Genomic DNA, 16461 nt, shown 5'->3' with positions numbered 1-16461 from the left:
GCTTCTGCTTTTTCCGCTGACTTGGAGGGAGTATGGGAGCTACACTTGCTGCTCACTGTGCGGCCCTGTGGAGATGGAGAGTGGCTTGTCATTGTCTCCTTTTCTCTCATCTGACTCATCAAGTCCCTGCCAGCCTCTCAGTGCTAAAGCAGTGGACAAGTAACAGGATTAATGGCTTGGGAATCCTACCTCTTCTCTGTGAGCTCCACCTCATGTGTGAAGAGGCATCTTTTCCACAGCAGCCTGCTCTTTCCACTCAAAGGCCATACTGATGCAGACACCTGTCTAACCTTGTGAGCCTTCCTCTTCCTCAGAAGGGATGCCTGCTTCTTCAAGTCAGCGTGTAACCCTCAGCCTTACCAAGCTAGCCAAGGGTAAGTCATGTTTCTCAGCAAGGCATGGGCCTAGGCCTTGCTGAGCTGCCTGGGAGATCAGCTATAAACAAGTCTCTAAGGACCCAAGCTCACTCATACACACAAGGCCCTAGAGGCTTGTGGGATAGCAAGGACCTGGGCTTAGGCCCTGGGTAGCCAGTCACACACCATGGGCATCTTCTGCTATTAGCTCTCAGAATAATCAATCTGCTCTATGTACTGGTAGCCAGAGACATGGCTGCTAAGTGTGTGTGTGGGTGGGTGGGGGGGGGTGTTTGTGTATGTGTGTAAGAGCCTGGATGGTAGGTTTGTAGGGAGCCTTACAGCTTTGTTAAAGCAGGCAGCTCTAACAGACCCTTTACTATCTTTCCCCTATCTCTGCAGAGGAAAATCTGCCTGGAGTCCACTACTCTGCTACAGATATCTTCCTAACAAATGCTTGCTCTGCACTTAGAATCTCTCTGCCAGGTCTGGGACCAGGCTCCCCATGCCTATCCCTACAATGTGAACATTCTGGAAGTGACCTCCTGCTGTTGCTGTATACTGTGGCCCCAGAGCCTGGTCGGGAAGTAAGCTCCCCTAGCCTGGAGGGGTAACTGAGGTTCATGTTCTCAGGGTTAAAAAGGGAGAAAGGCATGTGACCTCCCCTGGCAAGGACCGGTCAGAAGGGGCTGATTGAGGGTGCCAAGTTCTATACTACCTGGCTTGCTCTTTCCAAATGACAGCCAGGTTGCAGGATTTGTGGGTACAATTGCTTTACATTCAATGCCCATGTTAAGTGTAAATACTCCTTAGCCAAGGTACAGCTTTAAGCAGGATCCCTGAAGGGCACTCTGGCATGCAGAGGGTAGGAAATGACTGTTTACATGCACACCTGCTTGCACGTACAGTGTTCTATATAGCCACCCATACCCCAAGCCTCCCTATTTCATTTTTCTTCCTATCTCTTTTCCAGGCCTTTCTACCTGCACATGCAGTCACGTGGGGAGAACCAAGAGGCTGTAACTCCCCCTGCAGATGGTGTGTCTGTAACACAAGGCATTTGCTCGCATTGGACTCTCCCAAGTCCCCATCAATTAGTTACTGATTTTTGACCCCCATCACCTGTCTTGGTTTTCTTCCAAGGGTCTGCGGACACACAGATGAAATGGAGCTTTCCTTCTCTAGGGGCTTTTGTTTCCTTCTGATGCCCCAGCTCACACTGCAGAACAAAGGGATGAGGTTAGTGATTTCTCTTTTAGTCTCCTGGTCCCATATTTCCACCTCTCCTCTGCAGGGTTCCTCTCTGAGACCCTGAGGAAAGCCTGGGGTGAAGGTAGGGACCACATCCACAACACTAGACCACTGCTGACCTTGCTGGGCCCCTTCTCTGTGAGAAGCAGAGAGCCCATTTTAGATGCTAGCCACTCTGTGCCTTTGGGTACTTTGGCCACTTCCATTTCCAAAGACTGCATAGTTGAGGCTGATAGCTTCACACACCTCTGGTTAAAAAGCATTGAGGACAAGGTCTGGTGATTCCTGGAAGAGATGCATTCGTGTGCACATGTGGTTGCACACCCATACCCACCCACCCACACACAGACACACACCCACACATCCACCCACCCACCCCCACACACACACTTCAAGCTTATGGGCCATACGTTGCATTTGCAAGGCCTTGTATTCTTATCACTGAAAAAAACAGAAAAACTTACAGGACAGCTATTAAATGGCTCTTGGAAGAGGTTAAAGGTCTTTCCCTTGGGGCTGAGAAATTTTAAAGCCCTTTTGGGTAGATCCTCAGGGGATACGACATAGAAATTAAACTTGCTGGTACCATTTTAAAATTCAAAATATCTCTCCTCTTAAAACTGTTCATTGAAAATGGTTTTTAGATACCATGTTGTTGGCTCACTGGCCTTGTCACGATTGTGAGTCTGGAGAGTCTCAAGGCCAAGCTGCTAAGACTTTTGTGCTAGTTTTGGGGTGCCATCCACTTTCTGATTAGATCTGTTGAATTTGTCTTTAACTCTGCGGGTGGGTTTTCAGACTTGAAAAATGTAAATGATGAGTTAACTCCTTCCCTGCCAGCACATTACAGGAGATTTTTTTTTTTTTTTTGCTTTTGTTTTTGTTTTTTGGTTTGTTTGGGCTTTTTTTTTGTTTTGTTTTTTTGCTTTTTGTTTTTTTTAGAGGATGCCAGTTTGGCTTGTATTCATAAAAGTGGGCACTGTGTCTGACCTGGGCAGAAAGAGGGGATTTGACACTTTTCATTTCAGTGCTGATACAGAAGAAGCCTTTAGGAGCTAGTATCTATTTTGTTTCAGTGTGCAAAGTTCCAGCCAATGATTTAGAGGGGGGGTGGGCACCTTCTGCTGTGAGCCAGTCTGGGGAGGGAACAAGCCACTTGTGAGTTCTCTTTTGCAAAAGTATCTCTTGTTCATTAAAATAATAGTAATAAAAATAAGAATAATAATTAACTGATGTTTGTGCTTTCCTCACACAGCGTCGGTCCCACCGCTTCCTAGCTATTCCCTTTGTACCGTGTCTAGTGTTAGAAATTTAGAGAAGCACAGACAGCTAGCTCAGGTGTGTTCTGTGCTCTCTGTCCTAGACACAGAGTCACATGGAGAATTTATCCTGTGCCTTCCCCTGCCCATTCTCAATAGGGGTTCGGGGGGTCACTCAGAGGAAACTCCAAATTAGAAAAGATCAGCTTGGGTGCCCCAAGTAAGTGACTGACACAGTCACACCTACTTCCTGGTCCCTTAGGAAGAAAACAGTCCTAGCAGGACATTTCACAGACAGTCCCCCAAACTCTGACAGTTCCCCAAACTTTACAGAGACCATCCCCCATTCTTAGCCAATTCCTGTCATTTACATTTTCGTGGTGTTCCCATGCAAAGCACACATGTGACCTCACTGTCCTTTCTGACCACTCCGCTGAGGAAGGCTAACGCACAAGGGAAGAGTCAAAGAGAAAGCGGGGCCTCCTTCCATGTATTTTAGAAGATTATTTCATAGTGTTTAATGTGTCCACAGAAAGAAACTGGTCAGGTACCCACCACTTTTTCAAGGAAAAGGTAAACTTCCCCCTTCTTTTAAAAAAGCCAACAATGTTTCCTAAGCAAAAGGAAAAGCATGGAGGTCCATTAGTGATTTACATACAGAATATGGCTTGTCTGGGAAAGCTGCGTTTGTAAGCAAATAGCTCCCTGTTTAATATATTTCTACATCTATCTGTTTATCTGTCTCTCTATCACCTATATATTTGAAAAGGGGGAAAGGGAGGAATATCACCTCCTGAACACATCCTAAGAGAAAAGCTATCTCACTTTCTTTTTAGTTCCCTTAAACCGGCAGCATCCAGTCAGTTGTGGGGTTCTCTTTCCTTACATACTAGGATGACTTGGGGACTTGCCACTTCTCAAGTTTCTCATTTCCAAAATTTTAAGGGGCACAGGGGGCTGATTCTCTGGGAATGTTACCAGAACCTTTTTGTGTGTGTTGGAGAAGGGGTCGTCATATTTGTCACCATTTTATCTGAAGCTAAGCCCCTCCACATTTTGTGAGCTTTAGAAGCAAAGCAGACTTCTCTGGTGGGACATTGGGTACACACTTGCAGACTGACATTCCTGTCGGCACCTGAGCCCGCAGACCAAGTCGGTATGGTTCTGTAAACTTGAAGCTCCACAGTGTAGGAGCTGACACCCAGCGCTGCAGGTGATCTGACAACAGATTGATCACCTCCTCGTCCTTGTGGCCCAAGAGAAGCCAAGGCCTGGTTCAAATGTCCAGGGCTATTCAAGAATGCCACGCTGAGAAAGGCCTGCAAAAAGCTGGATAGCCCAAAACTCCACAAAGCTTCCAGCCCTGACCCTCGCTGTGCCACAGTCCTACTTCCACTTACAAACACCAGGACCTGCCTGCACAAGGTCACTCTTCTCTGACTGCTTCACAGGCTGCTTTTGGGTTGTTGCAAACAAGTCATTTGGAACCCTGCTCTGAACTGAGAACTGCCCTTCGTGCTTTGCATCCGGAGGGAGAGGCGAGAAGTTTTCTCCTTGAATACAATAAATCTCAGGCTCTAGTCCCAGACGGGCCTCAGTCTTTGAAGACCCAGGGGGTCAAGCGTCTTGCCTGTCTATACCTAGTCCTGGGCCCCAGGCTTCTGGGCTCCAGAGAAGTAGGGAGGAGTATTTCTGAGAAACCCGGGGTCAGCAAGGCCCTGAATTCAACCCTCCCTATTCCATGGTCTGTCAGTTGAGCCGAAGGCAGACACAAGACACCCCCCCCCAACAGAAAATCCAAGAACAACAGGCATTTCTATTTTACTTTCCGCATGCCTGACACAAAGTGATAGCCAGACCTCCAAATATAGGCTGCCAGGGCCTTCAACAGCTCCTCCAACCTTTCAAGGAACCTTCCAGAGCTTTTCTAGTCCGCATTCTTTTTCTGGGGCCTCATCTAGCCAGTGGACTTGTAGATGACTTCCTCTGCTGCCACAGTCTTTAAGGTGCTCAATGCCTCACGATCTCCATAATAGAAATCATAGTACCGAGTTGGGAAGAACTAGGGAAAAGTAGAAATATTGGTGAAAGGGGACATTTCAAAAGGTTTCAGTTGACAATTATCAGTAACCCCGACAGACAACTCCATTTAAAAAAAAAAAAGAAAAAGAAAATTTATTACTGTTCTGAAAGCCATTATTATTATTTTTACATCGATTTTAGGAAGATAGATGAACAAAACATCGCGTTTCAAGCCATTTTGATCTGTAATTAAATGGCAGGACCGGTTTGTATTCTCCTACGGCTTTTACAGAAGTTGCAGTGATCCAAAGTCGGGTTGCTGTGTCAGAGTGGCATTTTTATTAATGAGAATACAAAAAGCTTGCATATTCTTAGCCCGGCTTGAATTTAGTTGCTAAGCAACCGGTGTATAGTAATTCATCCGCGAAATTTAAATCTTTGAGAAAGGATCCTGCGTTTTGCTGAATGGTCTCCACGAGGAAAACAACTTGTGGGACCCGCAGCAGCTGCCACCGTTCAGCTACTGGGGCCTTGCTGGGCTGAGCGAGAACTGGGCCGCCCGCTGCCCCTGCCACTACTCCACCTTGGTGCCCAGCGCTACTCTCCCTCTGGGAGAAAAGTAGGCTTTCAACTTCCAGCTTCCTGCTCGCCTCCCAGTGCTTCCTGATTTTTACCTGAGGCAAGCTCTCACCTGACCAAGTCAGTGTCCCAAGGGCTTCTCAGTCCAGACTAGACTATGATTTCCCCATCCCTTATCCTCATACAAGTACACACACACACACACACACACACACACACACACACACACACACACAGGCGGCCAGGAGAATGCCTGTTGCCCTCTTCCCAGACCCCTCTGAGGTCACTTCCAGAGCCCACTCTTCCTCGAGGAAAAGCGGGCAGCCCACAGCCCACCAGAAGGCCAGGCCGCCGCCGCCTCTGGCCGGCAGTGACATCATAGGCTCCTGCACGCCAAGCTCGCGCCCACATTTTAGGATACAGGAACAAACACGGATGTGAAATCAAGAATGAAAGAGAGAGTAATCTAATTAATAGGCCATGAGCCAGGCTAACAAAATCAAAGAATCTGATTACACAAGTACCCCTCTTGCTATCTCCGCCTCCCCCCACTCCCGCTCTTCCAGACTCCGAGCTAATTCCTTTCCTAGGATGGAAAGTTCAGGAGGTAACACTGGGCCCTCTGATTTCCTTATTGAAATCAAGATCAAGCCTATCCTGGGGCTCCCGCAGCCAGGAGGTCACAAGGGTGACCTTCAGGCCCTGGGACTAGGAGCCCCGAGGAATTGAAATGGCCATCCAAGCAAAGAGAGCTGACTGGTCCAGCGAAGCAGGGCCCTCAGCTCTCTCACGCACCACTGCTAACAACAACACCTGTTCTGATTACTTCTGACCTCTGCAGCGGGACCTGGAGACTTTCGGTCTCAGCCGCTTTAAAAGGATCTAAACATTTTTGTTGTTACTGTTAAACCTAGCGGTATTTTTTTTTCACTGTATCACCTGAAAGATGTCACTGAAAGACTCACTCTCAGGGGCCCTTCCCTTCTTCCCCAGCACAGAAACACAAGCGCAGACAGGTATGGTTTTGTTTGTTTGTTTGTTTGGTTTGGTTTTGCATTGAAGCATCTGCTCTAAGATCCACAGAGTGGGCTGCATGCATTTCAGGAAAGAACAAAGTTCTTTAACATCTTTCCATCTTAACGCTGAGAAAAAGCAGGCCGGCATTTTAAATAACTAGTTTCAAGCGTATATCTAGTGCTGGGTACCTGTTGCATTTATTTTACAGTTGATTAATTACCCTGGAACTTGGGCAAACTAAACTCCATGTGGAGAGAATACTTCTTCCTTCGATTTACTTCCATAAGTTACAAATTACTGTAGGCTCTTACTCTATTTACATACAAATTGGTGCATATATGCCCATCTCTTTAAATGCATTTGGTATAGATATATAAAAGTGTCATTTTTGATTTAGCTTGAAGATGTTGATCATTTATTATAAAAATAAACGAATAAATACAACAATATATTGTTGCTTCCAACAGGATAAATACTTTACAAATATATAATTTAAAAAACAAATTTAATTGTTAAAATTATTTAAAATATTACACTTATTGATAAAACTATGAATAGTATATACTGCATTTGATATAAGAACCAATTATTCTTTGAATGTTGAAAACCACTCATACAAAACCAGATCATGAGCATGGTAATGAGCAAACACTGGAGGCCAGGAGGAAGCAGAGGGAATCGCTAAGATCAATAATGGAGAGTTCTATTGGGGGGGGGGAGTGATAACTCTTGGCTGATGCTGAGGAGGAAACAGCAGAGCAAGAACAGCAAAGTGACTAATATTTAAATACACCTTCAATAACTTATTGTACAGACTTGTCAGGAGACGGTGATTGGGTAGATGTGGTGATCAAGGCTTGAACAGTGGCTCTAGAGCCACACTCTAAACTATAAATGGGCCTAGTTTGAAAGTAGCCAAGCTGATGGACCAGAACTTTGTCCCTTTCCTTTGGGTTGGAAGGGGAGGAGTGGGCAGGCTGAAATGGAGGAAACAAATGGGCAGTTTACGAAGCAAAACATACTTGTGCTGCATAAGAACACAATGACCAAATTCATTTTAAAAAAGACCTGGTGGTATACAATAATATGTTCATTATTTACATGTGTAACAATACGAGCCTCAGCACAAAACCTCTCGTATCTTCTCTGCTGTGTTTCAACCATGAATTTCATGTTGTAAATACATTCAAAGGATTGACTTTAAAACAAAAAGTGCACGCATCCGCTTACCTTACAAAACACACAGTGACAAGCAAAACTGCTCTAGTTGCTTCTTCACTCAAAGCTTACCCTCCTACCCATAAATCAGGACGTCTTCAAAATAACCAGCAAAGGTTACTTTTTAATAAAAGACAGTGTAAAAATCTAACATTAACTCTTTTGTCATGAGCTAAATCAAGTAAGCAGATACTTCCTGACATTTAAAATAGACCCATTCCCTACCTAATCAGGCACCACTATTCCAGCAGGAAAACAAAACAAAACATCAAACAAACAAACAAACAAAAACCCAAAAAATAAAAAACCTCACCCTTAAACAAACAACAAAAACAAAACAAAAACAAAAAACCCACCGAGATTCCTCTCACAAGCCAGTGTATTGTTTACAAATAACCTGGCCCAATCTAGCTTCCATGGAGACCTTCTTGGCTTACCCTCAGAGTCCCTCAAACAACAACAACAAAACCAACAAAAACAAACAAACAAAAAAGATGATGACTCTCACCCTACCCCAACTCCAGGCAGTGTGGTAACAGCAACAGGAGAAACAAAAAACAAGAGCAAAGAGGGAAATAAAATGTGGTCTCCTATCTTCACCTTCACGTCTCTCTGTTTAATAAATAAGGCCTTTTCTCAGATTTCATAAACCAGAATGATGGTGAGTTTTTACTACAATTTGGTGTCTAAAATAATACAATCTAAATACAAGGCCATCTGGCTGGGCTCTATTTGTGCTATTGGGCCTGTCTGGGAGAAACAAGTATTTCTTGCCCTCACAGTTTCTGAGAATTTTTTTAACCCTTGAATCTATATTGGGGGTGGGAGGAAGCCATCAAGGTAACAAAATTAGGCAAAAGGTGAATGTAGCTGAGAATGGGGAAAACGCCAGTATAAAATCACTGTTTTTCCACCTAAGTTCTTAAAAAAACATTACATACAATACAAGGACTCAACCAATCAGAGCCTTTCTCCTCTTTAGCACTCACAACCTGAGGTGTTGTATTTCCATCTTGTAAATATGATGCATTAACTTGATAAATGTGACTGTCCTGCAGGGTCTTATCTAAAAAGTGACCTAAATAACTAAAGACTCAGCACTGGTAAAGTAGATGGAGAGTTATTATGCCTCAGAAAGGTCAGACGGCAGAGGCGGCCCGAGTCTGAGCTGGAAACAGTCTCAGAGCAGAGCAAAGCAGTGCTCAGTACATCCTCTTTCATGAAAGTAATACAAAAAAGAAAAGCAAATACAGGCTTAATAACTGAAATTTAATCACACATGGGTATCGATGGGGAGTAATTGATATCAAAATACTTCATGAATTTATAAGCTATCCTTCACAACTATTGATCCACAAAGAAGAAAGAAAAGAAGGGAAAAAAAGAAAAGAAAGGAAGAAAGAGAAAAAAACTCAGGGATATATTGGAAGGCAAGGAAATCAAGAAGAGAGGCTGACTGTAAGAGGAACTGTATTTAATAAGAGGAACTGTATCTACCACGACTGGCTGGTGGGCATATTTTCACTGTTGATGTGGCAAAACACAGGTACTTTGAAAGAAATTGCTAACATTTATAGATCACTCAGCAAAAACACTATAGACACCCATTGAAACTGAGGGTAAGGAAAATATTGTGAAAATTATGGACCAACAAGTCGTGAATAACCACTATTACTAAAGCACAGATATTTTAGCAATCCTAGCCCATTCTGGAGGTTTCAAATATACCTTTTCGTGGGGAAGCTCCACTCTCTTAATGCTATGACTTAAGGATCTACATTATTAAAAAAATATTTTCTAAAGAACTCTTTTCTTCCCACACAGTGTGTATGCATCAGACACAGACCATTTCATTCTAACAAATTTATTTTCTCAATCAGCTCTTACGGAATCACTACTCAAATTAAATTACAATCAAATGATCACATCAAAAGATACCCTTATTACCTAACAACTGTCCATATTTTCATTTCGTTTTGATTTGTGCTCGTCTGAAAAAAACACGTAATACAAGATCTGGGGAAAAATAAATTACCGTTTTGCAGCAGTTCATAAGTATTTTGAATAAAATATTAAAAGAAGTCATTTAATGAAAATATAAAGCAAATATTTTTAGATCAACAACGGATCTAACGATTCTATATTGCCGTCATTTGAAAAGTCTGTTTATTAAAACCTACCAAAAACACTGCTTGTAAATGGCAGTATTACATAATCATATCCGCGGCACCCATTCAATCAAAGTTGGCAACGGATCGAGGGCAGAAGCCAAGGGAAGTGCGCGGTTGGTGCTGTCCTTCCACACCCTTTTATCGGAGTCCGTCCAGAAATAAAAAATAAAAAATGTTAATAAAAAAAATATTAGCGGCGGAATCTTTAGGCATGGTCCACCCGGAGCGGCAGTTGGCAAAGCCCGGGTTCGGTGGTAGAGGCCTGGCCCTTCTGGGCGGTCTCAAAGACTGGTCACTGGTCCTGCTGGCTGTCGAGTCCTCTCCGCTAGCGGATTGCGGCTGGACAGACCTACCCTTCAGCCTCACCCAGCCTTGGCTCTTTCGCGATGCTTTTATTTCCAAGTTTACAACGAGGATGCTTTCTTTTGGCTTTCTCGTTCAGTCTGTGAACTTCAGAAGCTGTGAATCTTTCCGCCCAGACTCTGTTTCTCCTTTCTTCCCATTTCTTAGTTGATTTATTTGTTTCTCCAAAGACTTGGATATGGCCAAGAAAAACACTGTTCAGGAGCAGAGTCACACCTGCGGGAAACCTGGCGCGTCTTTCTTTTCAGGTCGCTCCCAATAAAGAAAGTTTCCATGGATCTTTTAGGCAGCCCTTTTGGAAGAAGTGGAAGAAAGGGGAGGGAGTCTCTCTCTTATCTCAGAGGCAGGTGCTCTCCACCGACGCCAAGCAGGACACCTCAATGTGGACAGTACCTCAAGTGTGCAGTCTGGGGTGCGTTAGGCATCTTCAGCCTTCTTTCAAAGCAGAAACAAAACACCACCACAGTATAACGAGATGTCCCTGTTGCCCCCTTTTCCTCTTCCGGTTTTGTTTGTTATATATGCATATAAAACAGTCTTGGTATTTATTATGCTTAAAAAATTTTTTTTGGTCCCTCCTTCCTTGGACTTCAGAAAGAGTCTCATCGGTCTCCAGCTGTTCTCCCCCCTCCTGGGGCCCTGGCACCTCTGTCTTTGGGCGGAGGGGAGGAGGCCTAGACGCCCTGGCACTCGCCAGGTGCTGGGTCTGCGCGGCGGCAGCGGCGGCGGCGGCGGCGGCAGCGGCAGCGGCAGCGGCAGCAGCAGTGGTTCTCGGCGGCGGCGACCGTGGCGGCGCTGACAGCGGCTGCGGAGGTGGCGGCGGCGGCCCTCTTCGCGCTGCGCCCCGGCATTCACTGCACGCTGGTCTGCAGCCCGTGGTGCGGTGGCGGTGTGTCGGCGCTCACCGTACCCACCTGCGAGTAGACATCCTCCGGCGTCTGCTGCTGAATGCCAGGGGGCGTCATACGTTTTTCCTTTTGGCGTCGGTTGCAGAACCAGACCCGCACGACCTCCTTTTCCAGCTGCAGACTGTCGGCCAAGTTGGTGATCTCCTGCGCAGAGGGTTTAGGGCACTTGAGGAAGTGGCTCTCCAGCGCGCCTTTGACGCTAACCTCGATGGAGGTCCGCTTCTTGCGCTTGCGGCCCTGCGCTGCGATCTTGTCAATGCTGGTGGGGCTGCCGGTGCTCGAGTCAGCCTCCTCCAGCCACTTGTTCAGTAGCGGCTTGAGCTTGCACATGTTCTTGAAACTGAGCTGCAGGGCCTCGAAGCGGCAGATAGTGGTCTGCGAGAACACGTTGCCATAGAGTGTGCCCAGAGCCAGGCCCACGTCCGCCTGGGTGAAGCCCAGCTTGATGCGCCGCTGCTTGAACTGCTTCGCGAACTGCTCCAGGTCGTCAGACGTCGGCGTGTCCTCGTCCGAGTGCGGGTCGTGGCTGTTGAGTCCTGGCCCCGCGCCGCCGCCGCCGTGATGCGGGGGTCCCTGCGCGTGGTGCGGGTGCGGCGGGTGCGGGTGCGCGTGGTGGTGATGGTGGTGATGGTGCTCAGCCAGCTCGGGAGTGTCCCCGCGCACTAGCCCGGGGTGAACCAGGCTCTGGGCTCCGCCGCCCGCTCCAGCGCCGCCGCCGCCAGGCCCCGGGGGCGCGCTCAGCATGCCGTTCACGGTGAAGCCTCCGGGCTGCGAGTACAGCAGACTCTGCGGCGGAGGCTGCTGGCCACCCGCCATGGACGGGAGGTGAGCGGCAGCAGCGGCGGCGGCGGCGGCAGCGGCGGCGGCGGCGGCGGCCCCCCCAGCCCCCAGGGTGTCCCTGGTGAGGGGGCGGCGGCGGGGGCCCGAGGTGCGGCGGTCCGCGGTGGTGCAGCGCGGTGCCGGCGTGCAGGTCTTCGCGTCCAGCGCCCCCCTTCACGTCGGGGCCCTGCGGCGGCGGCGGCGGTTGTGGCGGCTGCTGGGGGCTGCCGGCCATGCCCACCGCGCTGCCCGACCACGGTGAGCTGGCTTCAACAGCGGCGGCAGCAGCGGCGGCGGCAGCGGCGGCAGCGTGAGGCAGGGCGGTGACCCACTGGTGCGCGTGGCTCAGCATATGGCCGCCGTTGCTGGCGGCCATGGCCCCCTGCATGAAGTCGCTCTGGACCATCTTGACCGAGGACGGGTCCCCCCGGTAGGCGCCCGAGGTCACGGCGGCGCTCCCCGGCTGCATGCCGCCGCCGCCGCCCCCCCGCCCCGCCGCCGCCGCCGCCACCGCCCCCTCCGCCGCCGCCCGCCCCGGCCGCGTCCGAGTGCACAATGGAGCCGGCCGTGAGCAGGCTGTTCCCCGGCAGGTAGGGGTTAGAAGCCGCCGTGGCCATGCCGCTCCGCTCCCGCCACCCCACCGCCGCCACCACCGCCGCCGCCGCAGCAGCAGCCGCGGCCGCCGCCGCCGCCGCCGCCGCGCCCCCCCCGCCTCCCGCCTCCTCCCCCCGCTCCTCCTCCCCCGCCTCCGGTCCCCGCCGGCCCCGCCGCCTTCTCCGCCGCCTCCTCCTCCGCCGCCTCCGCCCCCGCCGCCGCCGCCGCCGCCGCCGCGGCCCGGGGCTGCAGCTGCAAGGCCGCTTGGCAGGGCGCGGGGGTCGCCGGCTGGCCTCGGTCAGCAGGAGCAGCCGCCGCAGCAGGAGCAGCGCCCTGGGGAGGGGGGATCGCTTCTCCGGGCGAGCTCCGTGGCCAGCCCCTTCTGGGGGGGTCGTGGTCTCCCCCCTGGCCGGGAGCAATCGGCAGGCTTCAGCGAGGCTCGCCTACTGGGGCGGGGACCCGTACTTCGGGCGCTCTCTCGGGGAGCAGGGGCTCCGCTGCTCCTCCTGTCCTCGGGCGGGTGCGGACTCTGCCCAGGCACAGGGCTCTGTCCACCTGCTAAGCCGAGGGTTCACGGGAGACAACAAAGGACGAAGCGGTTCCTTTCTTCCTTGGCCAAATTGTGGGTGGCCAGCACTCCGGCCGCTCCTTGTTGATCCGCTGTCTTCCCTGATCTTCAGCAACACATCTTACTGTTTCCCCTTACTACAGTAAAACTTTTCAGGTCCTTACAGGCGTGGTGGTGCAGGCAGCTCGCGTCTGCGGAGTGGGGAGGCTGGCTCCCGTTCTCCCACTCTGGTTCTCTCCTTTCAAGTTTAGTTTTGTCCTAGGAAAACTTCTTGCGATGGTGCATTTCTCTCAAGTTGTTATTGCCGGAGCTCTTGGATGCCTCTGAAACAAGAGTCCCTTTTCATTTTTCTCGCAACACTCACAGTCTGGTGCGACATCTTTCCTTTTGGGTAGAAATTAGGAAACACATATAACAAGGCAAAAAATTGAACAGGAAAAAAAATGTCGAATTGTTCTGTTACCTTGTTGCTGAAGGTTGGGGTTGATGTTTTATTTTTCCCCCGGCAGTTGTCTGGAGAAGGAGGAGGAAGAAGAGTGCATTGGTGGAGGTGGAGATGTGTGTGTGCATACAGGGGATCCTTGATACACAACCAACTCCTGTGGGTACGCTGTACCCGACGGCGGGCGCGGGAGCAGGCGAGCCGGGGCAGAGTTGCAGCCTGAGCTAGCTCTGCGCCCGGGTTCTCTCTCTTTCTCTCTGTCTCACTTTCTCTCCCTCTCTCCCTCTCTCGAGCGCCCGCTCCCGCTAGGATCTGACAGTTCGCTCTCCGTCCCTCCCTCTCAGAGCAGGGACTGTCGAATGTTTACCCTCCGCCGCTAGCGCGCACCCACCACCACACTTTCCCAAATACAAGGAAGTCGAACACCAGGGCCCCTGCTGATTGGATACCCGCTGGGTGATTGGCAGGCCTGGAATGACTGGCTTAGGACGCCTGGCCCCCCTTCCGGCCGTTCCGATTGGTTGCTTTTTAATTTAGGCAGAGCGTCGTAGGAGCTGGAAATCTGTGGTTCCCCCGCCCAGCCTCCCTCCTCCGCGCCACTTTCCCCTCCACGCCCCTCCCCCTCCGCCCCTTCGTCTTCTCCCCCCCCCCCCCTCCGCTCCACCCCTCCGCCACATCTTAACTCTTAGTGTCCGGCCCAAACGTCTGCGTTCCCTTGGCAGCTCCCTGTGTTCGCGATTTGTCTGGGGGTGGGGGTGGGGGTTGGGGGTGGATGGGAGAGAAATGGAAGAGAAAAGGAGGGGGCGGGGAGAAGGGGGACCAGAAGGAAAACGAAGAGGGGGGAAAATCATGAAAAATAGCAGTCTACCCATTCTACCTAGACTGCGTTGTGTCGCACCCCCACCCCACGCGAGAGATTTGTAAAGCGCGCGCCACGGATGTACGGTTCAGGCTAATACCTATAGACAGATGTGTCCCCACTGGTTTCAAAGTTTCCTCTTCCTTTCACGCGCGGGCCCCCATCTCCATCCTGCAGGAGGTGGGAAAGGAAGGCTTGCCTCGCTCAGAGCCCCTGTGGCCAAGCTTCTTGGAAATCCGCCACTGCAACTTTGTACAGCCGCGGCGCGCCGGCGGCGACCCTCTTTGTTTAAGTTCTCGGTTGCCATCATCTGGGAAACCTGCAGCCCTGTACAAGCGCGGGGCCTGCGCGTGCGAGACGGACCGCTTGCTGCGGCTGCTTGCTCTCCCCCCACCCCTCTCCCTCTCTCCTTCTCCCTCTTTTCCTCCCTCCCACCCACCCTCCTCTGGGATTCTTGCAAGTATCGTGCGTGCCCTTGCTAGTTTGGAGGGTGCCGGTCAACGAAGCCACGCGAGGTATTTGAAAGGCAACCAGCCCGACCGTCCCCCCTAGATTCATCGTAAGTGTATTCGATCCCAAAGCCTTTAGAAAGCTGTGTCTGCCTCAGCTCGCCTAGAGGGCCGAGGGTCGCTAACTTCCCCCCTCCCCTGCCCCCTTCACCACTGACTCGTGTGTGTGTGTGTGTGTGTGTGTGTGTATGTGTGTGTGCGTTGGGGTTTTTACTCGCTTGCTATTCTTGGGCATGGGGACCCATTATTTTCCTCTTTCTTTGGGTCTCAGGTTTGCGAGGTGGCTGTGACCGCTGGCGACAAGTGCTTTCTCAGCAGCAACCCAGCTGAAAGAGTTAAGGGGCCGGGAGGAGGAGTGCGCCCGGTAGGCGGGAGAAGAGGGGGTGGGGTGGGGTGGGGTGTGTGTGTGGTGGTGGGGGGGGGGGGAGGACGCGGCCAAGCGGAAACGCCGCAGAGAGGAACCTCAGCGAACCAAGAAAAAAGAGAAAGTGGCAACGAAAACAAGGGCAAATTAAATCCTCCTTGGGGATTTCCAATGAACTAACCCAATTCGGACATTCAATAAATACACGACTCTTAATGAGTGTGCGTGTGCTTGCTCCCCGCACCCTTGGGTGCAGGGCACCGGCCTTCAGTCTGCAGTCCCCAGCCCAAGCAGCAGCCGGGAACGCAACCCAGCGCCGGTGTGCTCCGAATATAAAGAACTCTGGCCTGCCTTCTCCCCGAAGCATCGTTTCTCTAGCGAGCTCACTTAGGTGAACTCAGTTATAGAGGGAGCTCTCCAGCTCTGCAGCAGCCTCGCAGACCCTGCGTGATCTCGAGATTAACTGTAGACGCGGAACATTTATGTAGGATCGGGTCCAGCTCCTGTTTGCCGGGGTCAAAAGATACCATCGTAGAAACAGATCTAAAAGACAGCAGTAACCAAAGCCCCAAACAGAACGGATTCCCCCCTCCTTCTAAAAGGTTCCTTTTTATATTTATATATGCGTATATGTATATATAAAAGATGGAACACAGATTTCATTGAATAAATCTGAGATCTCCAGGTGCAGACGTTTGAATAGTCGATGCCAGCATCCCGTGTTTTCCTTTCCTGCCGATTTTGCTTGGATCCGGCTCAAAAACCGAAAGAGTCTCGTGGTTTTGTTTACACTGAATGGGGAGGATAGGAACAGAGCCATGGGGCCGCCTTTCATTAATATACAGTGAGGATTTTGTCTAAATTACTGCTATGAGTTTCACAGTACACGCTTTCAAAAGCCGTCTCAGGTGGCCTGATGAAACGGGATAGCGCCTCTGCAAACAGATCCACTTTCTCTCTGTGCAAGGAGGGTGTGCACGTTCGGGAAGCCCCCCAAACGCTGTGCTCCTCAAGAACAGAATCGCACTTCTGTTCCCAGGTCTGTCCCCTTCTCCCCCCACACCCCCAACGTTCTTCGTTCTCAAATCTCTCCCCAGCTTCCCCCACTCCCGCCCCACCCAATCCGCCCCCTCCCTCTGCGGAGTGTGATTGTTTTGTCTGG

At 50.4% G+C, this 16461-nt stretch overlaps 1 protein-coding gene across 1 annotated transcript; it reads right to left on the bottom strand.

Moving 5' to 3' along the window:
* Positions 1-11087: 11087 nt before the first annotated feature.
* On the bottom strand, positions 11088-12580 carry Pou3f3 (POU class 3 homeobox 3). Its single transcript, XM_052193586.1, is given in 3 exon segments — positions 11088-12023; positions 12025-12451; positions 12453-12580. Coding segments are annotated over 3 exon segments (1491 nt in total).
* Between the last annotated feature and the right edge of the window lie 3881 nt (positions 12581-16461).

This window comes from Apodemus sylvaticus, chromosome 9 (genome assembly GCF_947179515.1).
Source record: "Apodemus sylvaticus chromosome 9, mApoSyl1.1, whole genome shotgun sequence".
Taxonomy (NCBI): domain Eukaryota; kingdom Metazoa; phylum Chordata; class Mammalia; order Rodentia; family Muridae; genus Apodemus; species Apodemus sylvaticus.
Note: the sequence above shows the minus strand (reverse complement) of the source record. Positions and strands in the feature narration are given on the sequence as shown.